The sequence below is a fragment of the Protopterus annectens genome, chromosome 8.part1, assembly GCF_019279795.1.
Source record: "Protopterus annectens isolate FY-2018-M chromosome 8.part1, PAN1.0, whole genome shotgun sequence".
Taxonomy (NCBI): Eukaryota; Metazoa; Chordata; order Ceratodontiformes; family Protopteridae; genus Protopterus; species Protopterus annectens.
In genome coordinates, this window is record NC_056742.1 from 57,487,760 (window position 1) to 57,515,753 (window position 27,994).

The window sequence follows — 27,994 nt, forward strand, 5'->3', positions numbered from 1 at the left end:
GGGCACAGCTCCCCACATGGGTGCTGCAGGTGGGCTTGCACCCCTTGCTTTTATGTACAAGAGAGCTTGTGCTTGTGTGTGCGGAGGATGGTTTGTGTGTGTGTGTGTGTGTGTGTGTGTGTGTGTGTGTGTGTGTGTGTGTGTGTGTGTGTGTGTGTGCAGTAGAAGTGTGAAAGACAAAATCTCCTGTGTGCCAGATTTTGAATTTCACGGTTCTGAGTTTTTGTGGTTTCAGAAATTCGACTTTACAACTTTAAAATACTGAATTCTGATATTTCAGTATTTTGAGGATATAAAGTGAATCCGTATATATATATATATATATATATATATATATATATATATATATATATATATATATATGCTACCATACATTTTCCTCGTGTTGTGGCTCCCCTATCCATGTTACTCATACTCATGTGTGCTAACCCTAACAGTAACACTTACCATACCCCTGCTTCTAACCCTAACACTATCACTACAAAAGTCAAAAGGACACAACACAGCTTTGTATATCTTCACAATCCCCACTTTTTCATTTAAACATTATTTTACCTGCACACTCCTGCTTACGTACCCTATAAAAAATTAAATTTAACCATATGTTGTTCACTAATTTGTGTATTCTTTCTTTTTTAACACCCACAAAAACTTTCTTCTAAATGTCTATCACATCACATACATGTATGATATCTAGCTTGTGGACCTGTTTTTTTTTCATTTCCATTTGCTTTTATGATCTCTACTATTATTCCAAGTCTCTCTAGTCCTTTAACCTAGAGATTGACAGTAATCTACAATGAAAATAAATCTGTTTACTGGGCTACTTAAAGTTTCTTGAAGCATCACAAACTGTATGACCAGAGAGACAAATGCCATTATCTCATAAACTTAGAAGAAACATAATATTCCATAATGACAACATCCATAAAAAGTAAAGTTTGAATGTTAGCTTCCTGAAGCTTAGTGCTTATAGCAACTTGTCATTTGTAATAGCGGAATAAGGAAAGTAGCTTTATTGAACACACAGAGAGAATACAACAAGTTTGCAAATTCATTTTAAATGAAACTCAAACAATGACTTCAGTATTTAATTTTAATGTCCTTAAAGAAACAAGAAAATATTATCATTAGCAGGGAATGATAAATATGTATATATATTATTGGTTGTACTTTAAATCAGAACTTTAGCTTGATTTGTAGAAAATAAATGGTTTCTGCTAGTGATTTGTCTTGGTTGTATATTGCCCCTTCAGTTCTGGATGGGACCATAGTATTTCCAGATTCACTATAACTTTGGTTAATGTGTAGTGTACTTTGACAGAGTGTCACCTTAAAACTACATGCTCCATTTTCAGAATATGCTTTAGCCTTAAATTTGATACCATAATATATGTGTTTTTTGTTATACTTGGAATAGGGTTGACCCCCTATCTCTCCCCATTTTGTTTCTGTTTATTACACTGGAAATGGGCTTCTGAGGGTGCATGCTGGGGGCCCCCTTACTACATATAATATAAAGATCATATATTTAGATTGTCATGCATGATCCTACATCTTAAAGCTGTAGCATATTGAAAGGGCAATAAAGTAATAAATACATGCACAAATGTGTTTTAATAAATAATAAACCCAGGCTGTCTTTTGACTTTGTTTGGCTTTTCCTTAGTTGCAGATATATATTCAGAATGAATAACAGTTAATCTCCTACATATATTGCCTCTTTTATTGGTAACATGTTTACAGATGTCTGTTGCCATTACTTTTATGACCTATATTCATAAAGAACACCCATATGCATTACTAAAAACTAAATTATGGCAAAAAACAGGTCCTTTGCAGCTGTCAGCAAACCAGGTCTACAAAAGAAGGAAAATAAATCAGGAACAAACTCGTTATTAGTAATATCATGTAACATACATATAATAAAGTTAAAAAGAATTACTTAACTTATGATTAACATTTTAAATAAGGAACTATTATTCCGGTTATTATAGTTGGCCTTTACACTGTAAATATAGTTAGTTATTAACCTTTAAAGTGTATGTGTACCTATTTATCAGCCAGAATAGTGTGCATTTTTGTTTTTCTTGTGGCTGAAGCTTTAATATTTAGTTTAGATAGTTTTATGAAGAACTATAAAAAGTCAACATATTACAAAATGTGCAATTAAGTGCTTAATCTTTACCAGTGTAATCCATGTTATAACGCTTTTCGCGTCAAAAGCAACTGAATTCAATCTGAAATTTAATTTGCATGCAGCTGTTGAATCTAAAAGTATCCTGAACATGTAGAAAAGAAGCGAAACATCATTCTTTAAGCTTTAGCATATAATAACATGATATTACTGTTTAGTTTTGACCAGGATTTTCCCATTATATTAAATCAATACAACCTGTTTAATACTTTGTATAGTATATAAAAATATTGCCAGTTAATGTAATGACAGGAGTAGTGGATAATCACCAACTCTGACAAGTTGCAACTCAGAATTATCACTTACCAATTTAAACTGTAGGACACAGATCAAATTCTAGCCTGTGAAGAGACAATTCCTATTCACTAACGATGTTCCTCACTTGTTCGTCTTTGAGTTACAGGGTGCTAATCTCATTATCATCCTGTCAGTACTTCCTGTCGGGTGTTCGTTGCCTTCAATTCCTGGTGACCTGCAGACAATAAGTAACATTATTAGCTCAGTGTCTTCTAAACATTAGGTTAATTCAAAATAATTATGTTGGAAGCAAAGAAATATAACCCTGCAGTCTGGATTGCTGCGGCTTTCTAAGGTTACCTGCACTATATAGAACATATATAATAGAATTTATGAATGAAAAGTACTCTACAGGACAGGAGAAGCCCAGACTTCTTTAAGTGGAATAGTATTTATATATGATTGCTGTAACTTACGCTACGTGTTGACAGGTCAGTCTTGATTGTGCAAGTGGAAAGAAAGGAATTTTGAGCTCAGAAACAATGTGATTGAAATTTCCTGATAAGCAGTGCACTATGCAAGGCCTTTCCTTTAATTTACTTTCCTTCAGTTGTATATGTAGACTATTTTAATGCATTTGGTTAGACTTTCAAAGGCTCGTAATAGACTTATTTTAAATAATGTTTATGTCATGCTGTTTACTTTTACATTGCTAGGCATATTGCAGAATATTTAAAGCTGGAAATGAGTAAAAAAAGTTTCTGATGCATTACTTTTGTTGTATAGCAATTAATTTTATTTCCTTGCATTTATATGTAGTATGTATATTTCCAATTTGTTTTACTTGGTAGCTCATTTAATGTTTGTGTATGTCTTAATGAGTATTAATGAATAGTTCACATCATTCATTCCATGATTACCTGCATGATATCTTGTAATTGAAGAAGGGGAGTCGGACTGTATCCTGCCGTTCAGTGGGCTCAAGGTGTAGAACCTATTCCAGAACAAAGCACCAACCTAAGGAAAGATGCACACACCTGCCCAATCTAATACTGCATGCACACCTTTTGGCAATTTTGAGGAATGCAGTTTCACTTAGGACAAACCTCTGGGATTCGGGAGAAAACCACAGCAGCTTTTAAAGAGCAGTTATCCCATCGTTTGTGGTCTAAAGAAGAATGATGCAAAATGCACTGTCCCTTCATACAGATACAAGTACCTTCAATTAATGTCATAAAAATAGCTTTAACCATAAAAGCTGATGTGAATACCTTTGTCTGGGTTGTTGTGAATTTCAGATAGCATAAGAGTACAGTATTTATAATGTTTAAAATTCAGTTTTATTTGATCTCCATGATTTTCCCACTTTTAATTTCAAATACATGTGAAACTATTAACTTAAGCAAGTTAAGAAAAATGTAACCAAAACAAATGAAAAATTCGGAAATGAAACATATTTAAGTTCAGAAATAGGGTTAGTAATCCACAACACATGAGGGAAAAGCATGTATGTGTGTTTTTATATATATATATATATATATATATATATATATATATATATATATATATAGGTCTACTTTTTTTGTTTGAAATTACATTATTTTGAACAAGAAAAGTACGGCCCCACTTCCGCAAAAGTGCACTTCAGGGAAAGTGCACTTTCGTGAAAGCCGATTCACCGAAGCACAGTACAGTGGGGATAAGGAAATATATCCTTTTACCTACTGTAGTGCAATCTCGGAGTTAGTATATTTAAGTAGCAGGGGTGTGCAGGGGGGCTTGCTCCCCTGTAAAACAATATTTCTTGCTTATCTATTTATTTTGCTGATTCGGTGAATTGGCTTTCGCGAAAGTGCACTTTTGCTGAAGTGCACTTTCATGGAAGTCAGGTCGTACTTTTGTTAGTCAAAGTAATGTAACTTCGACTAATAAATGTAGACCTGTATATTTATATCTGTGTACATATTTTTTTAAAGATATGAGCTTAATGTTTTGCTACATATTCTTCTAGCAAAGGTGCTCCTCTAATCATAAAAGTAATTCACTTAATGCTGCATAGGTATTTTAATGAGTCCATAACAGGTTTTATGCTTAAATCTGCTTGTCTGATGAAATCTAAAACAAAGGATACTTCATTTGTATTTTTACTTACAACACTGTTCTTAGACTGGGACAGATATGCATTTTAAGGGGCAGCATTTCCACTTCTTCTCCTGGCTGAGTACAATAATTTGTGTATTCGTTAGTGTGACTTTTTAATTATGATGCAAAAATTGTTTCATTAGGCCTTTTTGTTTACAAAAAATGATCAGTAATGTAAAAATAAGGACAATGCATATGTTACCGAGTATGTTTGATGAAATAGTTTCATGCAGCCAGTGTCCTGTGTAATGCGCACGTCATAATGCTCAGTATCCTTTCTATGAGACAAATAAGACACCCTTGTCAAATGCTCATTCTGGCTAATTTTCTTCTGATTTTTGGGGTGATGCTTCTGTGGTCTGTAGTGCTACCTCTCTGATTGAACTCTTCTTCAACCCCAGCAATCAGTGCTGCATTCTGTGTTTAGATAGTTGTGATCTGTGTACTGCTGAGGGTGCAGACCTACTTCTCCTGTTGCATACTGCAGTCTCTCTGCTGACTATTCTGCTGATTTTTTGTATTCTGCACATACATACATATCTACATTTTCTTCCAGACTAGCATTAAGACTTTAAATATTTTCAGTTATCTAATCATTTTAGGTTTTATAGAAACATGATTCATCTTACCTGTTACATCAAATGGGATCACTTGTGGCATTTTTAATTTAGCACAAGGTTGTGTGGCCTCACAGTAGTTTATAATAAGATAAATTTGGCTATATAACTAAATGATCTCACACACTAGACATAAATATTTTCATTTTATATAATCATTTTGGGTTTGAGAAAAACATAATTCATCTCATCTGTCAGATCAAATGAGAATACTTGTGGTAATTTCTTAACTCATCACAAACTTGTTTGACCTTACAATATGTTATAATAAAGGAGGTTCAGTGGGTTCACCACTGAAATTGGAGGCATGAGGGGCTTGTTTCCCCACCAAGATGCCTTATTTTTATGATTCGTGATGGAACAGGTACAGCTAAATAGATTTTGATTAAATGAGTAATAATTATGTAAAGCATATTCCCACAAATATTACGTTACTCAGATAATTGTCACTCTGTTTAATGTCCATGGTGCTATAGGTATGGCCACTTATAATATGGAATGAATGTTATTGCTAATGTTTTTGAAGAAATGGTTTTATAACTTTAAAACTCTCCTCTTTCTAATACCTGGAGCTTTATCTTCGTCTGTTCATTTTGCAGCAACCCATGATAATAACAGAGTTTTTTCTCCTACCTGAGTCATATATAAATTATTTTGTTGACTGTACACCTACTAACAACAGCAGTGTACTTATTTACATCTGTCTTATGTCTGAAATTGATTATTCATGAAAAGTTTAATTTTTTCTGTTCTAGAACATTCTTCTTGGTCCTGGTAATGTGATCAGCTGTTATGTATTCACCATATTTTAAATCAATTAAACCTACATTCACCAAAATTAAATTACTAAGTTGCTATTTGTATGGCATTTAAATTCACTCAACTGCATTTTTTTTCTCGATTGAAAGTTTCCTAGAACTAATACATATATGTATACATGTATACACACATACATTCACTCATATTGTTTCCTATTTGATAATCATCATGGTTTATCCAGTTTTCCATGATGTGCACTGAATATTCTATTCAGATCTCACAGAAGAGTAAGGTATGTTGGCAGTCTTTGTCTTCAGAGCCACCTACACAAGGTGGGTTATTAGTCTGCTCCCCTCCCCTAAATCATACATGCAATACCATTTCCACTGTGATCTATTTTGTCTTTGATAACTATCATATTCTTTGAGAAATCTGGTGTTTATTTGTCTTAATTCCTGATCATTTTAGCAATTCTAGCAAATATACATATATTAAAGACAATAATCTGTACAGCTTTAGAAGAGTCAATGAAAAGAAAAGACAGTGTTTACAGAAAATGATTGGAGTTTGAAGTAATCATCAGGCCTCAGTCAAATAACTCTAGGCAAGATGGACCACTTAGCCAGTAGGTACTGAGAGAAAAGCATTTGTTAACTGATCTGCTTAGCTGATTAGTATTTATAGGCAGAAGTCAGCAGTGGTGTATTTAGAAAGCATATATTTATTCAATAGGCGGATGCCATTTCATGCTGACTACTGTTCCATCTAAAGCAGCTAAAACTAATTTTGTTTCAAGCTGTTTGCTATTGTCTTACATTCTTGCATCCTACGGATTCCTTCAGGGACACTTAATGCTAAGCTGCAACTTGAAAACAAGTAGATGCCAAGAGTAGAGTTGTAGAAGAAGGTGTTTGAAGGAGATTCTGGGAGTCATACTCTAAGTTGATGTAAGGCATCTAATAATTAATAAGTTCATATTTAAAAATGATATCAAGGAGATATGATCAGTTTTGTATCACAACATAGTACGTTGTGTATGCATTCTCAATCCTACCATTCACATTAGTGGAGAATACAGTACAACTGATAGTAAAGCAAACTCATTTAGTGGTGATATCTTTCCTACCATGTTAGAACAGGTTAAAATGGACAGCATTGTGGCAGCAGCTAGCAATAAGCAATAATATGCTATGTGATTTATTACCCACTATTTCTGGTCAAAAACAGTTGAGGATAATATGAAATAATGTACTTCTATTATCATATGACAAAATCCAGAATTTTTGAAAGCTGGATACAGCTAGATACAGCAATATAGTTAACAAAATAGTTACTCCAGAAAAAAGAATTAAGCTTCAGTGAAATCACAGATATACATTTGCTTTGTCTGCTAAATCTGAAGCAAAGAAATATGTAGAAAATAGATGCCCTCAAAAGTATACTGCCAGCAGAAGATGGTGGATTAGTAAATAGTTGTAAAACTATTTTATTTTTATCAGAAGCTGCTGGAATTATTATGGAGACATAGAAATGTACAATACTATATAACTGCAATTTATATTTTTGAAGCATATAGGTTAATACCGAACGTTTAGCCATACCGTTCAGGTTCTACTAGAAACTCTTTAATATCAGTCCCATAAATCTTCTTAAAATATAATTTAATCCATTTTACTGTTTTTTGTAGTACAGTTCCTATCAAATCACAGAAATTTAAAAAAATACAAATAAACATATTCTTAAACTGAGGAATCTGTTCATCACTTAGCCTTCATAGTTCAGTTCAGAAAATAAAATAATAAGAAGTTAGGGATACTATCTTTGTGGATTTTTCAAAATGCCCTATCTTTCTGTCTTTGCTACAATACATCAGACATAAAAATGGGTTAAGTTTCCCATCTTACGGCACAAAAATGTAGACGTGAAGCTAAAGAATTTGAGTATCAGAATGCTCTCAGTCTGCAATCATCAGCAAACTTGATGGGTGATATGCTATTGATATAGGCTTTTATGTCACAGAAATATATAAACTAAATCAAAAAAAAAAAAGTCAGTGTAAGTAGATGGCTAGAAAACACGTTAATCGTAAAAAACAATAACAACAGTAAAATCAGAAAAAAAGATAAGTGCTTTTGCATTGTATCTGGGTGCTTCTTCAGATTTAAATAATCACAGTCATTACAGGCACTTAAATAATTCAATATCAGCAACTCAAGCCATGTGACCTGAGAACTGGTTTTAAAGGGACATACTAATTTAGTCCTTTACCTGTAGCTGCCCGAAGCATTAATATCCATTTTATTTCTAATATTTCTGTGGCAGTTCTAACATCACCACCTTCCTTGGTTACATGCTTACCAAGTGCATTCCTGGTATCACATTTATTCATGCTATTACATGTTTTCTAACTCTATCTCTAAAGCATGATTTGTTTTTCCAACATAACAATAACATATATTGCAGCAAGCAAAATAAACAATATTCTGTGTGCCACAGTCAGCATAAAAATTAAAATTATACTTCTGACCTGTGACTGGATGCATAAGGTGATCACGTGCCCTAATATAGCTGCAAACATTGCATCCATCACATTTTAAAGTCCCTTTTAGAGTTTGTCTAGATTTAATATTTCTTGAGAGAGGTTTATAACATAGCATTCTCTTAATCAATTTAAAAATATTATATGTAAATTTGGGATCATCCCCTATAATTTCTATAAACTTGGTGTCTGTTGTAAGTATATTCCAGTGTTTCCTGATAATATGACAGATGTGATGTACATTATTAGAATAGTTTAAACATAGCCTTACTGGATCAGCTCTATTACTCTCAATAGTCTGAATGTTATCAGGCGCATTACTGAAAAAGGGTTTTGCCTTCATCTGATGATAGGCCAGTACTTCATTCTGTATTGGGTGAACCATAGAGTCACGATAACCGCTCTGACAAAAATCATTAGCCAGAGCATCAAAAGAAGAGTACACATCACTGTCCTTATTATGCAGCCTTGCATTCCTAAAGAACTGAAATATATATCAAAGTAGAGGAAACACAGAAGAGAGCCATATGGGTCATGACTATTGACATTTTTCTGTCTTGAGCAAACACCCTCAGTCTTAAGGGTATGGGTTCTGTCTGACAGCCAATTAAAATCTGGTGATAAATCTATGGGTTAATGTTAAGTTGAAAGAATCTGTCATTAAAACATGGAGATAATCTCAAAGGCCTAGGCAACATCCAGATAAGCAGTGTGGACTGTATGTCCTTTAACTATGGTCTGAGTAACCCTTTCAAAAAACTCAACAGGCATGGTGTGTCTTTAACAAAGTGAACACACTCTGTATCCACAGATATAAGGTTACTTATGTCATTGTTCATTAGTTCAGGTATAATAATGTCCCAAGCCTTGAAAATAATACTAGTAAGACTAATAGGTTGGTAATTCCCTGGGTCAGTAGGCTGACCACCTTAATGCAAAGGCACTACGACTACCATTTTCCAGACCTTTGGGACATGACATGTGGAGAGACTAGGATCGAAAAGTTGATGGAGGGGTTTTGCTAAACGAAACTTTATACTTTTCAGTATAAACACTGTCTGGAACGAAGGAAGTAGTGTTTTTAATTTTGGAAGGTGCCAAAAGGGCATGACTCAAATTGATTTCAGGAGAAGGGGTTTCAGTGAGTATAGAGGGGAGAAAGGGGATGAAAGGTGTATTTAAGTTGAAAGATAATTCATCCACAAGAATATTAGCATTGTATTTGAGGTCATATAAAGGAGTACTACTGCAAATAAATTCAATACAGAATTGTATGCTACTTCTAAGCTGTTATTCAGTTATACATGTGTGTATACATATATATATATATATATATATATATATATATATATATATATATATATGTAGAACATTACACTGAATTGGCTTCACACTGACTTGTGAAAAAGTCAGTACAGTGGATTTAATATCAGCTGATCAAAAAGTTCCTGCTTCTTCAGCAAGAGATTGTGGTACGGTGGTGACAGGGGTATATGTCCTTTCCCTCTGTAGTCTGATCTCAGACCTGATATATATATAATTAGCAGGGGATGTGGGGACAAGTTTTTTATTTATCCTTTGCAGATCAATGTTTATGTTTTCAATGGAAAGTATTCAATCATTGTTGGATTAACTACTTTCCATTTTGATGGAAGGTTATACCTTCATATATATATATATATATATATATATATATATATATATATATATATCTAGGTCTACTTGAGAACACGAACAGATCGAAATGCCAATGATGAGAACACCGACACTGGAAGAACGACAATGGAAATAACCGACAGTTCAAAATCCCGACGCTGAAAACACTGACATGCGAAATGAGCGAGACTGTGTAAGTATACGATAGTGACAGATGTTAGGGTGCGGGTAAGGTAAGTGTGTGTTAGTGACAGACAGTAGGGTTAGGGTGCGAGTAAGGTAAGTGTGCGATAGTGACGGACTTTAGGGTTAGGGTGCGGGTAAGGTAAGTGTGCAATAGTGATGGACTTTAGGGTTAGGTTGCGGGTAAGGTAAGTGTGCGATAGTGACGGACTTTAGGGTTAGGGTGCGGGTAAGGTAAGTGTGCGATAGTGACGGACCTTAGAGTTAGGGTTTGGGTTAAGGTAAGTGCATAGATAGTTGTGTATGTAAGGTTTAGTGTAGGTTAGTAAGATTTTTGGTGTGCTTGTGTTGAGTGTGTGTTGTGAGTCGGTGTTATGGTGTTCGGTAATGTGTACTGCCAGTTTTGTGTGGTTTCGGTGTTTTGGTGTCGGCGTTTTGGCTGTTGGGTTTGTGGTGTGTCAGTGTAGTGTAGGGGATCCATATAAATATACATATATATATATATATATATATATATATATATATGTGTGTGTGTGTGTGTGTGTGTGTGTGTGTATGTGTGTGTGTGTGTGTGTGTGTGTGTGTGTGTGTGTGTTTGTGTGTGTATGAGTGTATATACACAAACAGTGATATGTCATTAATACATATCTTTGAAGTTCTGTATGCATATATTTCAATATTTCCTTTTTTCTATTTAAGATCTTGGATAACTGGAACCTGTGACTGCAACCAAATGGACTAAAGTTAAGAAAGAGCCCTTGATTGGATGTGAATCCAACATTAAATGTGTACGCCATTCAATTTGGTAGTTCACCGGGTCTACTTCAGACAACTGAAAAACCAAAAGACTGAATACCAAAAGACTAAAAATTCAGAATACTGAATGATGGAATTTGCCTCTTCTCCACAGTTATGCGATCTTGGAGTTGGTATATATAGTTAGCAGGAGGTTTGGGAGGTGCAGCCTCCCACATGAGGGGTGCAGGGGGGACTTGCCCCCTGCATTAGCAATGTATTCAGTATTTTGAATTTTCAGTCTTTTGAGAGTTAGTCCTTTGGTTTGTCAAGTCTTCTGAAGTAGACTCAGTTCACCAATTCATCTAGCTGCAGGTTTTAAAAATACGGATGACAATTTATGCACTTGTAAAAATCAAAACAGTCTCAGGGAACATGAATGGTCCTAAAAAAAGACCACAGCTGGGAACCATTTTAGAGAAACAATCACTGTGAGACAGCACTCGACTACAGAATTGTACCATTTGGAATTTAACTTCAAAATTCAAAGAAGTATCAGCATGGTCTTCTTTAAAAATATAAATAACTTCAAATTAGAGCCAAGTAGCTGGATACCATGCTTTCACTGGCCATTCCAGAAAGTAAACAGTGGTCTATGTATTGGTATCATTTTTTTATGAAGTGGCAAAAAAGTCCAAATCACCAACCCCAAAATGTGACCTTTTTAAAAAGAAAAACAAAGGAAAAGAAAAGAATAGTTTATTAATGGGCTGTAAGTTGTCTGAATTTGTTATCTGTAAAGAAAATGGTGTTCGATGGGTTTCCATCACAATTCAAATTGGCATTTACAAGAAGCTTGGAAGGCCAAACGGCTGTTTTCAAGTTCTGCTAATGCAGATCTGGAAAATGTTTGACTCCACCTTAGCAAATGGTAGAGTGAATTCACTAATGTGGAACTGACTTTCTGATAACAGATTGCACTACAGTGGGATCGGGAAATGTACCCTTTTCTCACTGTAGTGTGGTCTAGGAGTTGGAATATATAATATGCAGGGGGTGTGGGGGTGAAGCCCCCACATGGTGGGTGCAGGGGGGCTTGTCTCCCTGCAACAATGTTAGCCAGTAACATGGACTTTTAACATGGGAACTTGTGGTTTTTAAATGTTGATTCCGTGTTACCATTTCCAAAATGTTGGTAATTCATTATGACCAATTTTGGCTAACTGTTTTGATCAAAGGTGGAAAATTATTTTGAGTTTCCACATTTTGATAGTAAACCATGTTTGATAGGTTAATGCCTACTAGTTGTTTTGCAGATGCATGAAAATAATTTATCAGTGTCATTGTTTCATATTTTTCAGTTTTGAACAACTCCAAATAAATACAGATGGAACATGCATTAGAAGTGCATAAATTTATATTTCATTGAATGATGTGTGCCTCTAAAGACCACTTGATTGAAACTGGTAGCACCACCAAGAAGATCATTGCACACACCATCTTCTTGCATGCCATGGCCAGTCCCCATGTCATTCTAAGTGTTTGTCCTGTACTTCCACCTGCCATGAGATTAATACACACATGTACTATGGCATATGTGTATCTCTTTCTCATTTCCTGGCTTGTCCTATTTAATCTCAATCCCAAGTTAGTTATCGCTGTCACTCATCCATTCCATTCTGAATTGCTTGCCCTCTTGATATTCATCATAATCAAATCTCTAAACAGTACAACTCCTCTTGACCCTCTTCTCTGTCCTGCTGAAGACCTGTATAGCTGTTGAGGCAACCTGCCTCTCCACTTCTCCTAAACCATTCCTTCTGTCTTCACAATTTCTTAAACTCGTGTTTACTTACCTATGGCTTCCCATCCCTAAGCTATTTGACATCTATTACTATATCCTGTTTGGTCTCCGCATTCATTTTCCTGCACTGTCAACTCTCACCCACCCCTTCCTCCTTACATTACTTGTTTCCATCATATTTTTTTTTTCTTTCGTTACGAGTTCATCTTATTGAACTTTTAAATTTATCATTGAAGTAAATATGTTATTCTGTTTGTAGTCTTCAGCATATTTAGGTATTCACAGTCTATTTTCCTCTTTTATATCAGAGAACAGTAGCCCACAAAGGGGCCATGGAACTGATCTCTGTGGGACACTAATGTTAAATCTTATCAGGATATACTCTCTCACACCTCTCCTCTTTTTTACCTTCCTTGCTTTCATCATATTTATCATTTTTTCTTTAGTTAGTAGACCATTTTGTTGAACTGTGAAAGATCTCTTTTAAATAATTATTTTTTCCTATTTTCAGTCTTCAGCATATTTGGTTATTAAGGGCCTGTTTTCCACTTTTAAACCAGACAGCAGTAACCCCAAAAGATTTCTTCTTTATAAATCCTTTGTTTTCCATATCAAACAAAAAAAGATCCTTTTGACATATTGAATAAGGTCTAGTTTGTCTCTGTCAGTGATTTTGCATAGTTTGGTGGTCAGACTCATCGATCTACAATTGTTTTGGCCTTATCTGGGTAATAACATCTTATTTTGCTGTCATCTTTTTGAGCTCAAGTTGAGTTTTAGGGTAGATCTGGAAGGTTTGTTAATACAAGTAGCTTCTATTCTTTATTAAATATAGACCAGTTTTTATGACTATGATAATGTCTGAAAGCTAAGTAGTGCCATTTTGTTATTTGTCAAATATATTTATTTTTGGCTAACAATCCTCTGTGGTACAGCTTATTAATGTTGTGCATTATTTGCTTAATTTTGCTGTATATTTGGATTTCGCCCAAATATATTCAGAAGTATGATAGATCTCATAATGGATCCTAAGTTGAGCTACTTGGTTCACTGAGGAAGGCATCTCAGTCTATCTTTTAATGCATATCATTTATTGAATCATAATTTCTGTTCTTAAAATCTAGGAAAGGTGACTTGTTTAAAGTGCATTTGATTTTATTACTTTTTTACCACTTTGGGGTACTTAATATACATATTGCTCACTGTGTCTAGAAGATATGATTTCTTTAAAACAGAGTTTAATTTTGTGCCTTGTTTGACCACCCTGAGATACTTAACATAGCTGGATGCATTGTCTTCTGTTCCACAACATCTAGGTACTACCTAAGCCCTCTTAAGTCTTGAATGCCACATATTTCATGGGCATTATCCCTCAGCTCTCAAATCCACCAGTCCTCTGGATCATCTGTTAGACAACAGGATTTTATGCCACTGATATGGATGGACAGAGGAGAGGGAATTTGTGTTCCAGTATTGCTGTATGGCTAAGGATGGTGACTTGCTTAATATGAATTGTGCCCTAACCCTTAACTTGTTGAGTCATGGTCATGGCTGAGGAATACAGGGGACATTGCAATGAAGCCCTTTACTGCCCCTTTTATGATTCAATTCACTGTGCCCTACCAAGGCATCTTACCACCATATCATTTTCTTTGCCCTGGTCCATACCACAGATAGGTGATCATGGTATTCCCCTCTTATCACCATATGTATCCACTTCTTCAGTGCCTAAAATGCAAATTGCACCCATATTGAGTTACAGAGGAGGTTTTATCCCACTAAGTTATAGTCTCAACAAGTTTGATTTTACTATTATGTTAAAATTGATGACATTGTGTTAATTCTTGAGGGTATAAACATGGGTGAAGAGCAAAAAGGTGTTAGCCTTGTAAATACTTAAGATATTCACATGCTTTGTAGTCCCTTAATATTTTAGTATGAGTATTTCATTTTTAATTGTTTATCCAGTTATATACTGAGTAAAATTCCCCAATTAGGTTATATTTTCATTGATTTTTGAAAAAATAGCATTTAATCAGAAAATGCTTATTCTATTTTTAATTTCTCCTTTGATTGTCTAATACCATGATGGGAATGGACCTCATTCCTAAGTCAAAGTATGATTAAAGTTTATGAAATTAGTATTGTTTCAATCTTTGATGCTTATTCTCCATAGCGGATATATATGATGTTCAATAAAATTAATACCATATGAAAGCAATTTCTAGTCCAAGCTTGTTTTCTTGCATTTGAATTTTAGTACAGCTTATAATTTGTGTAATGCATTTTTAAATCTTTAAACAAGGTTTCAGTAATGCTGTAGATATATGCAATCTCCTTGTAGAAAAACACAACCTTTCCATCACAAGATTTACTATTCTATTGGATGCCATTTACCAAAGTTACGTTCACCTTTCACTTTTTCTATTGTTTATTTTTCTTTCTCTCAATTGTTTTTATTGAAAATTGTAATAACAAAACATTAATATATGACAATAGAAATATTATAAAACAAATATACGTATCTAAAAAAATAATAATAAGCAACTAAAATAACTATTTACAATTATGTCTACTATAAGACAAAGCTTTTTAAACAGAAAAATAAATGTGATAAGAGTAGGTGTTAATTATTAAAGTCTGTTTATACAGCTGTTCTTTGAATTTTAACCATATATTATATAAAGAGGTAATTCTAGATGTTCTTGTCTTGATTGTGAAAAGTTCAACAAAACAAACATCAGTTGGCAAGTGTACAATTTCCTTTCATAGTAGGAGCAGCCTGATTCTTGCAGTTCTTGGTGATGACCTTTCTTGCTAATGTTAGGATATTCTATAAAAGAGGGTATTTTATTTTCATGACAAAGGTGAGAATAGGTATATTAAATAAAATAAGAGGTTTGATCAGCATAAATTTATCATTAAAACAGACTGTAAGAAAGAATTCATATTATCTCAATAGGTTGTAAGTTTTACGCAGTTGCAAAACATATGCTGTCAGTCAGCTTTAACATTTAGTTTATATCTCCAGCATCCTATGTCTTTATTATACATCAATTCAACTTTGTGTGGTGTGATAAAGGTTGTATGCAAGAACTTCCAAGAGAATATCCTCCACCTTAGTGATGAAGTACTTTGTTTTGAAGATTGGAGTATTAGTTTTTTCATCATCTTCACTTGGGAAGTTATTATTAACAATTCAAAACTAATCCCAATAGCTTTCTCTGTGACATAATGTTGATTTCTTAAGTACCTTATATACTTTAGATGGAAGTCCCTTTCCAATTATATTCTGGTGCATTAGAACAATGACTAGAGCAATGAATCCAGAGAAAACATTTTTAAATATCGGTTCGTTAGATTAATCTTATATTCAACAAATTGTCTACGATTTTAAATTTGTAACCACATATCATTGCTTAAGTCAAATTTAATGATATGGTCAGCATTTTGTAACTTCCAGTTGTCTAGTAATTGATACCAGTATAACATGTTTTTGTCTTTAAATGTAGTCACTGTTGTTAAATTAAATGTATTAATACTATTCTGAGTATAGGCAATTGTAAATGCAACAAAACTCCATGCTGTATATTCAGAATATTTTTAAAGGTAGTTATTATCATATTAATATATAATAAGAGTTAACTGATTTGTTTTTGTTTTCTATAAAACAGTCTTTTACTAACCAATGCAATTTATTAGTAGCTATTTTAGTATGATATTATTTTGTTAGATTATTGGATTTACACCAAATACCTCCTTGAATATCCTTCCATTTGGAATTAGAGTTGTCATTTAACAAAAAAATGATTGTCTTAACAATTGAGGATAAGGAATATAATTCTAAGTCTGGAAGACCAGTAACATCCAATGTCCAATCTCTAATGTAATGGTTTAAAGCCAATCTAGGTTTATTAAGAAACCAAAAAAATCAGAGAAACAAAGAATTATACTCTTTTATATATTTTTGGTAGAGGGAAGGATACAGATTGTATTATATATAGAATATTCAGAAGGATAATCATTTTAATTAAGGAGAGTCTCTCTTTCATAGTGAAAATATTTATTCCATTTATTAAGAGTTTGTTTTATGGAATTTAAATTATTATAATTAAGGGTTGTTTTATTTTTAATGTTATCAAACAAGATTATCCCTAAGTAAGTGATTTTACCATCTTTCACAATACATTTATGTAATTAACAGGTAGTATTTTAGTCTTATTCTCATTAAAACTGAGTGCTGATTTATTTCAAAATATTTCTATTGCTTGGAATACTGTAATAAGAGAAGAACTGCAGTCAGTCAAAGTTAATAGGATGTCATCTGCAAATAATTGTATTTTGGGGATTAAATCATTATTTACGAGTATGCCATTGATATATGTATTTAATCTTATATAATTTGCAAAAGTTCCATAACTAGAGCAAAAAGCAATGGGGACAGGGGACAACCCTGTTTAGTACCTTTAGTAATCATGGTTGATTGGGAAGTATTATGAGCATATCTTAATGTATACAAAGGAGTTTTCATACAGAAGTTTAATTGGAAGAAATTCTTTGAAAAATTAAATTCCTTCAGTACTAATAGTGAGTACTAATTAACTGAATCAAATCCACTACTGATATCCAGACTAACCAAAGTCAGTTCTTTGTCTGAATTCTTAGCATAATCAGTTACTGATAGTATTCTCTTGATATTATCATAGGTGTTCCTGTTCATTATAAACACAGTCTGACCATTGTTTATCAACATTGAAAGAAATTGTTTTATTATAAAGGCATAGATTGCCATGAATATCTTATGATCTACATTTAATAATGCAATTGGTTTATACAGGTTGGGAGGGTGGCCTAATGGTTAAGGTGTTTGCCTCACAAACACAAAGTGCAGGGTTCGAGTCTCCCAAGACATAATCGACTAGGCTTAAAATGGCTCACAATGACAGTTAGTCCAGTACCGATTTATGAACCTATGAAGAACATTTTGTTGAGTCCTTGTCATAAATAAATTAATTACAATATGTAGAAAATTAGCAACTCATTATAAATATGTTAAATATATGATTCGATAAAAACATGAAAAATAATGATATAATACAATCAAATAGTAATGATATAATACAATCAAATTTCTGATTGAGTATGCAGTGTAGCATATATTCATCTTATACATATTGTTACTTGTTATGTGATTAACTGTTGCACAGTTGGTTGAGTTGAGAGTGTCAGCTTGTTGTAGCAACTGCTCAAGATCTTTTGTTGTCGGTTGTTGCACACGGAAGTGATTTGTTTGCAATGGACTGCATTTTTCTTCTGTCCTTCACCAACACCTCAGCTGCTTGCACTACGAGTGAGACAGTTTTTCATTGTATCTCACTGATCATAATTTCCTTCTGGTTTGGCAATCTCAGAGTAAGCAATAAAGTAAGGATGGTGTGGTGGGTGCATGCTTCCTTCTGCCACAATGATACAGATTTTGTTTTCTGACTCTGCTTTCATTATTCTCTTAATAAGTTAGCTCACCTGGGCAAGTTGAAAAAGCTAAAAATTTGCATTCACCCATTATGTCCAGTGGATGAGGTTGCATTAGAAGAACAGACTGAGTAGTTCTGTGGAAAAGTAGTAGTGGGTGTTTATTTATGCATGCGTGTATGCATATAGCTACATGTGTGAGAGTATGCAGATGGATTAATGGTCTCAGGTGAGTGTGCATATCTGTGTGTAACTATGTGTTTGCCTAGGTGGTTGTAGTGGGGGGCATAGCTCCCAACCTCTTTGCATAAAAATTCTAGAGAAAGGTAAAAATAATGAGAGGACAAAGCCCAAAATATAGGGGCAAATTTTAAATATTAGAAAGTTGCTAGAATGAAAGGTCTTGTGTATTTTCCGAAGGATATAAAGTCTGAAACTCAAATGCCTGTTATTATTTAATAAATTCTTCCTCACCTATTTGCCATAAAAAGCCAGAAAACCACAAATTGTATGAGGAACAGACCAAAAATATAAGGCAAAACTCTGGACATTCTGTGAAAATCTGGACAATAGAAATGTATGGCAGGGGGAGGGGTTAGTTAGTGGATATGTAGGGTATGTGTGAGTGTGCATGGGTGTGTATATGTGGGTGAGCGGGGATTTATGTGTATGTGTGTTTAAGCAAGAATGTGTGAATATGTGTGTTTGCATTGGGTGGTGGATGCTGTCATACCTCTAAATTCCCATAGATTAATACGCATATCCTGCACTATTGATGTGTGAAACTCTAGACACCAGGGAAATTTAAAAATTACTTTGAAGTCACTTAAAAAATAATACAACAAGAGTTTCTGCAGCACAAAAACAGAGTGGGTTGGAGGAATACTAGACACCAGGGACAGTCAATATCACCCCAAAGTCCCTTAAAAATGTAACATAACAGTTTTGTAGCACAAAAGATGATTAGGAGAACACTAGGTATCAGGAAGAATTAATATTATTCTGAAGCCACTTAAAAATTAATAGAACAGAAAGTTTTGCAGCTCAAAACATGTAGAGAGTATAGGGAAACTAGACACTAGGGGCACATTTTATTTATTTCCATAAGTTGCTTAAAAATTAAAAAAAAAACATGGGGAAAAAGACTTTGAGCCTTGTGTTCTTGGCAAGTAATGCAGGTTGTTAACAGTGCAGATCTTTAGTCCTCTGTGTTAATACTAGACACAAGGGAACTCTTTAAATATTAAACTGCATCACTTAAAACAGTTACAAGAACAACAGGGAAAAGCTTCAAACCTTGTACATTTTGTACAGATAATAGCCCATTAAAAATGCAGAAATTAGTCTCTCATGCTAATTTAATTAAGTAGCAGTTCTTGCATCTTAATATATTTTTTGAACAATAAGATATATGGATCTCTTAATATCTGGAATTACTGGGGGGGGGGGTGCTGAATTATTCCATGAGTTAAAAGGAACAAATCAGGCATACAAAGCAAAAATCAGGGATGGACTGTAAGTTCAGTTACAGTTGTGAAGGGTAGGCATGTGGCCATGTGAAGGAGCTGCCACATCTCTAAACAGCCATGCTTAAGACTTCTGGACAAAGTCAAGAAGGACGCTACTTGACACAAGTGAGAATTTTTTGAGACTTTACTACAGGTCACTTAAAAAGTAGTTATAGAAAGTCTATCCTCATAATGGTCGTTGAACAATAAGAAGAATGAAACTCTGATGTCTAGCATTAATAACTCACCTTAATCATCCAGGATTTATAAGTGGCAGGGAAAATATGAGATCACATAAGGGGCATTCTGTAAACTCTAGGATAGGTAAGAAGTGCGGTGGTGTGTCCATGTGAGTGTGTATATATATGTGTGTGAGAGAATTTGAATGTCGGCAAGTGTGTGTAAGTGAATGACTGATGGGAGTGCTTATCCAAATGTGATTCATGGGACGTCAGTGGTGATTGCCACAAGTAAGTTCTGATTAGCACTAGTGGTAACACCGCATGATTTAGCAACATGATTACCCAACAATAAGGCCTTTATCTCTGCAGTTAACATGTCTCTGAATTGCATTTCCTGCAATCACTAGAACTGCTACTTTTGGCTACTGCAGTTTCTGGGAGTGCAGGACAATGTTTTTGAGTCTTGGTCTACACTCCCACTTGCTAAATATAATCATCAGTGAGATCATTTTCTGTTAGTGAAAAGAAAGCAGGAGTAAAATAACTGGCTAAAAAATCACTGTCTGCCCCCCCTTGAAACATTACCATGTGCCCTGCCAGGCATACAAGCTATATTGCTTTTTGCCATGCTGTCCTGTGCATTGTTGCCCTTGAGTTGTAGTCATCTGATTGCCAGAAGCTCAGCAGAGCATCTGGCAGACCAACAGAATCAGATGCAAATGCATTCACACACACAATTGTGCAAGTTCTGTGCCACGTTACCATTCCATACAGCTAGTCACCTTAGCACAAGGTAAAAGCCAATGCAAGAGCACATAACATGCATTGCTGTTCATCCTTCCCTGTCACAGCTAGTCACCTTAGCACAAGCTAAAAACCAATGCAAGAGCACATAACATGCATTGCTGTACTTCCTTCCCTCTCATATCCTGTTTTTCCAAAGCAAGTGGAAGCATAATCAGTTGCAGATACACAACCTTGTTGTGCATTGTGTAACTGCACATTATTATCCCTGATCACACTCAGCACATAATCTTGGGTACGCAGTATCCACTTATATGAACAGCCTGGTGAGAACTTATTCCACATTTTGTACATATCCCTCAACAACACACTGATAGTGAACTATTGACCACATAATTCTTTCTCTCTGAGTTGTATTGTTGTCTGTATCGTGGACTCTGTGAACGCTACAATGCTTGTATTATACAGCACAGAGGACTTTTTTGAATATGACTTCACAGAATCTCTTCAGCAATCTAATTTATCATTATGTTAATTGAATATAAGATTATGTAGTTCATTGGCATTCAATGTTTCCTGATATTTAATTAATTCTGAGAGTTAATTTGATAGACTTGTAAGTTCTGCTTTGAATATTTATGTAGAAAAACTTATTTTTGACACCTGGCTACATGCTGTTGTACTTGCATCCAGCTGGGGTGTTTCTCTAAAAATATCTTAAGATATCTGAATGTAGTAGAATGTACGATAAAAAAAAATAAAAGCATTATTTACTTTATCCCCAAGGTGATACTTTTGACAATAGATGCAGATTGGAATTTGTATAATATTAAAGAAATTTGATAGTGTTGTTTGAAACTATTTATACACAATATGAATATTTTATGGACAGAATTTTTTTCTATTGATTTGCTTTTTGAAACATCAGTAATTAGTACTTTTATCATTTGGATTATCTTTTGGTGGTGGGACGCAAAATAACACATGCCAAGTCCTTAAATATGCTAAGCAAATCAGAAACCATTCACTAAAGGTAAGGAAAAAACTGAGCTAAGCACTGTTTGTGCAATCACTTAACTATAACCATTAACCCCTGTTAGTGTAAAGTAAAACAGTGGACCGATGAATGGAATGAAGTTACAGGCGAGAAATAAAACAATAAATGGATACATGCACAAGAGTACATATTGACTTAGAAACACTAGTACACAGATTCCTACCAGGAGTCAATCAGAGCAAAGAGTCTTATCATGATATTTAAGTGACCGTGATGAGCTTTTAATACAATTTGCAGGCAGCGTTACTAATGGGTATACAATCTGTCTCTGTCTTTGATGTTAATGTACCACACTAGCATCAAATGTTGCAATGCTGTTTTAAAATGCAGTTTATGTTGTCCCTTTCTCTTTATACACATTGTCCTACCAAATGCTGGTACTGCATTTGCTCATTTGCCATCACATTAGTCATTTTGACAGAGATTGGGCTGTGTTTGATTGCTATGGCTGGGCTGTGTTTGATTGATATGGAGTATAGCTCTGCCAGATGTCATTGCCACAATAGAACAGTAACATAGCCGGTACTGAATTCTATAGCTTACAAGTCTCGTAACACTACAGAAATATGACAAAAGTTTAAAAAAAGAGAAACACCTTCCTAAAGTTGAATGGCCACCTGTTTAAGTTTTTCCTGTCATAAATAACTACATCAGCAATTTTTTTTTTTCTTTTTGCATTTAAAAACATTTGTAGATGGCACCATGATATATATAACTGAATGTCAACAAAATGTATTGAAAGTCAGCATTTCTTAAGATTGGATATGATCTGTGTCACATGCGGGGTAGCGATCACAGGAAAATGCATTTGTGGTCCTTCTATAGATGTCCGATTATGGATGATCATTTATTTTCTCCTATGCTTTGGTCCTCTGGGATTATGAACACCTCACGTTATGGTGTTACCACATGCTCTACCTCAGGAGAGATAGAACAGTATTCTTAAAGTGAATTGAAGTACAATAAATTATTATCTGAGCCTATATATCTTGCATGAAAAGGCTGCTGTTTCCTAGGAATCATTTTAAATTAGTTACATTGCTGTTCATTCTTTGCTTGCTCAAATGAATTTTTGAAAGCAGATTTATTTTGCAAATCACTGTTCCTTATATGATTTCAAAACATCTTTCTTTCTAGTGAAGAAAAGAAATTGCAGCAATTTCTCTCTATTTAATGTAAACTACTATTTGCAGCTCTGAAGGTCATATTTCTGCCTTTCGGAGTTCCCATTAATTACACTGTTTGTACATTTGTGATAGTGACCCTTGTAATTAAATGTTATGAAAGCAGTTACAGCAGCAGATGCATCAGTGTATTTCTTAAAATATAGTGTATTCAGTATAGCTCCTGACAACGTAAAGTAGAATGGAAGAACTGTGAGAAATTGTACATAAGTGCTGTATTGTGAAATTGTTGTGCAACTTGATAATATTCTTTGCAAGTGAAAACGAAGTATACTAGCATACTTGTTTCTCAGAATACTGCATAGTAATTGTAAATGAATATTAGTAACAATAACAGCATCAGTAAAATTAACTTATTGTTTTGGTTGGTATACAGGTCACAGGCCTTTCCAGTGTAGATATTGCCCATACAGTGCCTCCCAGAAGGGGAACCTGAAAACTCATGTCCTGTGTGTGCATCGTATGCCTTTTGACAACAGCCAGTACCCAGATCGTAGATTCAAGCGCTCCAGAGTTGACTCAGAGGCTTCAGGGAGTTCAGAAGAACAAGCAAATGCCAAACCTGGGAATTCCTCTGAAGGAACAGTAGAAGATGCCAAGTCACAAGTGTAATGAAGCTGTGCAAATCAAACAGTGTATTGCAATATTATTGAACATCATTAATAAATATGCATTCAGACAAGAGACAGTTAAGTGCATTCCAAGGAAAGAGTAATTTTCTAGTATTGTACATTTAAAACAGTAAAGAGACTCACTACCTAGCCGCAGAAAATGGCTGCCAAGCTGTTACCTAGCAACAATTACTTTAAACCAATGCAGGTGGATGACAGAGTGATTTCAGAATGGGAGGAGGTTTTTAAGTTACTTAAGACAAAAATCTACTCGTAATATGAAAGTGGTCTTTTTCCAAAAGTAGGCTCTTAAGAGAAAAAGGATACCATCTAAATGATTTAGTCTTGCCTTCAAGTCTGAGGGGCTGTGTTTTCATTTTTGAAAACACCTTTAAAATATGACACCAGCTGCTGTCATTTGCCTAGCATAGTAATGAGATGTGTTGGTAGACTGCCATGGTGCCAGTCTGACTGGAGCTGTCATTTTAGAAAAAATCAATTCAAGTGGTGTCACAGCTGCACTATAGGAGAAATCTTAGATGGCCCACAACCTGGGGTCAGTACTGAAATACATTGAAAATGATTGTTATATTACATTTTCAATTTTTTAATACATAGCCAAACAAATCAATGGTCAGCAAAGATCTGCCAAATAACATACAATGCAGATTTCCTGAGTAATTCCTTTTAGGTGAATTTGCAGTATTGAAGGAAAGAATGTTTTTTCTCCTTTCTTTTGAAGTACGGTACGGTACGATAGTTCACAGTAGTCTGCAGTTTTTAAAGCTGTAGAGGTATCTTAAATATGTCATTCTACTAAAACTAACTTGCCTTGATTATAGAATGAGGGCACTACCAGAAAACAGGACTGTATGTAACTAAGGGTCTGTCTTCTTTTTATGTAACTTGTACAAAGGATTCCCCAGTCATGGTTTGGTTTTGTTTGTCAGTTCTTGTAAGTGTTATAGACATAGTGCAGGGCTTTCGTTTGGAACAAGCTCTTGAGAAGCAGCTTAAAATGATAAAAAAGATATAGATGATTCCCTGCTCTTTGTCTCTAATAAAGAAAGTGTTTAATTATTCTTTGTTTTTGTAAAACAAATGTGTTCTATATTTTTGCAGATTTAAGCTTTTATACAGATTGGAGTCTCCAAATTTATTAAGTTCTTCACTGCATAGGAAGCTTTTGAAAGGTTATGATGAACAATTTAATTTAAAAAAAGTAAAAAAAAAATGATAACTAAAGGTTTATTCTTCTGAACATCATATAATTCTAGCCTTTTAGTATACTTTCTTCATTAAAAGCAAAACTGGTGCTTTTTAGTGTGATGGTAAAGCTGTATGAAACTCTTCTGAAGCAAAATACTCATCGAGACTTAAAAAGTCAATATTTCATTGTAGGCTGGGAGCACAGAATAAACCCCAGGGCCTTAAAACTTCAGCTCTGCCTAAAGCAGTTTAATAAACAATAAACTGCAGTTGATGTAAATATGATTCTTAGTGCTACCCTGAGACTGGGAAATATCTCAGGCTAAGAAGGAAAAGGTTTGCATATGCTGACTGAAAGGATGCCATCCAAATGAAGTTACAGTTTTATTGAGTTCACTGTGTAACTACGACCCATGTGGCATAGGGCAAGCTGCTTTCTTGTTTTTCTAGTATAGTTCTCACTGCCTTACTTAAATAAAGTTGATATAATTAATGCAACTGTTTCTATGATCCTAGATGAAGGATTGAATTGTTATTAATAACTTTCTGAATGTAGTAAGCTTTAGGATTTTAACTGCACTACTGTGTTTGGTGACTGTGTCAGTCGCTTGCTTTTGTGTGTTTGTGCCGCCTACAGTATCTTAGCAAAAAAAAAAAAAAAAAAAAAAAACAGACAAAAAAAAAAAAATAACACATTCCATTTATTGCACTTTTAAAGCTCTTTCAGTATTCCTCTGTGTCTTCTGAGCATTTTCAGATATGACAGGCAATAATTCTGTTTGTGACACTGGAAACATTTCCTGTTCATTGTGATGTGTGCGTTGATACCATTTGGTCCGGTGCTACTGTTCCTATTTTCCCCCACCCTTTAACATAAACCTTTTTCCAGAACATTCGTAACTCGTAATGACAGCGGCAGTGATACATTGTCAGTTTCTGAATATCATCATGCTTCTCATATCTAAACATGTCAACTTTTTTCTCTGTAACTTCTGTAGTCTGTGATACTGGTCACAATGCTGTCTACATTCCTACATGAAGAAAAACTTCTATCTTGGAGGTGATCTGAGATCGATAGAGTAGAGGATTTTGTTGCTATGCTTGTAATAAGTAGACAACTTTGTATTTAAAGTCTATTCTTGGTCATTATTTATTATTATACATCAGTTGACAGAACTTTATTCTGGTATAGAAGTATTACAATTTTTTGCAGCAAATGACTGTTTTCTTTCTGCTGTTAGATTAAAATGTCTTTAAAGCAGTACAGTTTTATCCAGTGTTTTACGCAATAAAACCTCTACCTCTGAATCCAATGTTTTCCTTTTTCATTTTTGAATCCATTTTACAAGGTTTTTGTTGTACAATGTTCCAGTCATGAAGACTTATTTCTTTAAAGTTTCAGAGTTGCCAGAATAAGAGAATTGGTAACAAGGATCCATGTCTGAGCACATCGCTAATCAAGTTTATCACAAAAACACTATTCGCCAGTAAAAGTGATTAACACACTACAGTTGAATGTATTTTATGTGGTACTGCACACAGTGATATCATAATTGTTGTATATGAGTATACATTTTGTGGAAGAGTCTTGTAATTATCACTTATGAGACATACTTCTCAAATATTTCAGAGGTATAAAAATATGAAAAGAAGAAACAAGCTGACATGCAAACATGAGCAGTGTGATGGCAGTTTACAGTATCATTCACATTTTACTCAACAGGAAAAACCCTTACGGGCATGGGGTAAACATACAGAGTGTGAGCAAAAGTTACAACTGAACTCTAGATATCAGATTTCTGAGGCTGAAATCTTAGTCATTATAAGCCACGTTTCCCAACAGAGCTTGGAATTACTTAGAACTCACTGTCATAATCTTAGACAATTTTGCCACTGTACTATATCTAAAGTCCATGTAGGGATTTTTTTTTTCTAGGGAAAGAAAATAAATAAGAAGAAATTGAGAACAGGGCTGCAATGAAACAGATTCAAAACATTACCATCGTCTTACATCCAACTAGTGGACAAATATCTCAGATTCAAGCATTAAACAACAGTGTGTGATACTGGCTTCAGCAAAACTTGCTAAACGGTGTTAAGGAGCATTATTATAGCATGCAGTGCGTATCTATCTCCTAGCCTGGCCACAGAAGGCAGTTGGCTGCATCTTCATGACTGCAGCAGAATATTCTGTATTTTAAGAAAGTATACAACACCCACTAGAGAGCGTATTGCCTTACACATGCTCATTCTTGCTTCTGCATAAAGCCTACTGCCTTACAGGTACCCTTCTCTCTTCTGCATAACCTGCCATAGGGTCCTCTTCATATGCTATACCCCTGTGTTTCGAAGCATCTTAGACGCACATCTGCAGACCCTACTGTCTAGTTATTTCTGTATATAAATGCATTTGTTTTATGTATTTTCTTACATGTAATTATTTTCTTAGTAGTATACTAAACCGCAAGGAGCATATTTTATATATTGCCTGGGAATAAATCACATTGGTAAAGCTCAGAGGCAAAGTCCCACATTGTTACAGCATAAGTAAATGAGGAATAATACATGCCATAAGATGGTTCAGCAGCTGAAGAATTAAAAAGTAAGATCTAGTATCCCTGGTGATATCATTTAATAATGGAAAATAAGTGGACATCATTTCTGAAGAAGAATTAAAATAGAAAATGAGGAGCAAACACATAAAGTTAGGGACAGAGACCAAAACTATTCATTCTAGCCTTTTGACATGTGTCTGAGACACAATTTTATTTGTAATATTCACGAGTGAAATAGGATTACAGTTAGTCACTTGAGATGACCTTTACCAAGCTTATGAAAAATGATGGTTAGTTCCTTTCCTCTTTTCCATTAAAAGTGAATCCATTAAGATATGCTAGCTTAGGAGGACTCTCATGGAACTTTATAAGGTAATTTGTCTCCCTTGGCCACTTATATACCATGGTCAAAGCAGCGCTCTCTCTCTCTCTCTCTCTCTATATATATATATATATATATATATATATATATGTATAAGTTAAATTATGTATCTTGAGGTGAAGAACACAGTGAGAAAGTGTCATCCAATAAATGCTGGAAGAAGAGCTGGGACATATTTATTTATGCATGTATTAACATTTGTTTACTGGGATTGTCCATCA

The 27,994-nt window shown here is 34.5% G+C and overlaps 1 protein-coding gene across 4 annotated transcripts in view; it reads left to right on the forward strand.

Annotated features, from left to right (window-relative positions):
• Window positions 1-26,144, forward strand: part of ZNF536 (zinc finger protein 536) — a 1,745,320-nt gene extending 1,719,176 nt beyond the window's left edge. For 3 of the 4 annotated variants that reach the window (XM_044081671.1, XM_044081673.1, XM_044081672.1), the window contains one exon: window positions 23,393-26,144. In XM_044081671.1, coding sequence (XP_043937606.1) covers window positions 23,393-23,628 — 236 coding nt within the window. In that variant the 3' untranslated portion in view covers window positions 23,629-26,144. The remainder of the gene's footprint in view (window positions 1-23,392) is intronic. The other variant, XM_044081674.1, reaches the window with a different exon arrangement.
• The last annotated feature ends 1,850 nt before the right edge of the window (window positions 26,145-27,994 follow it).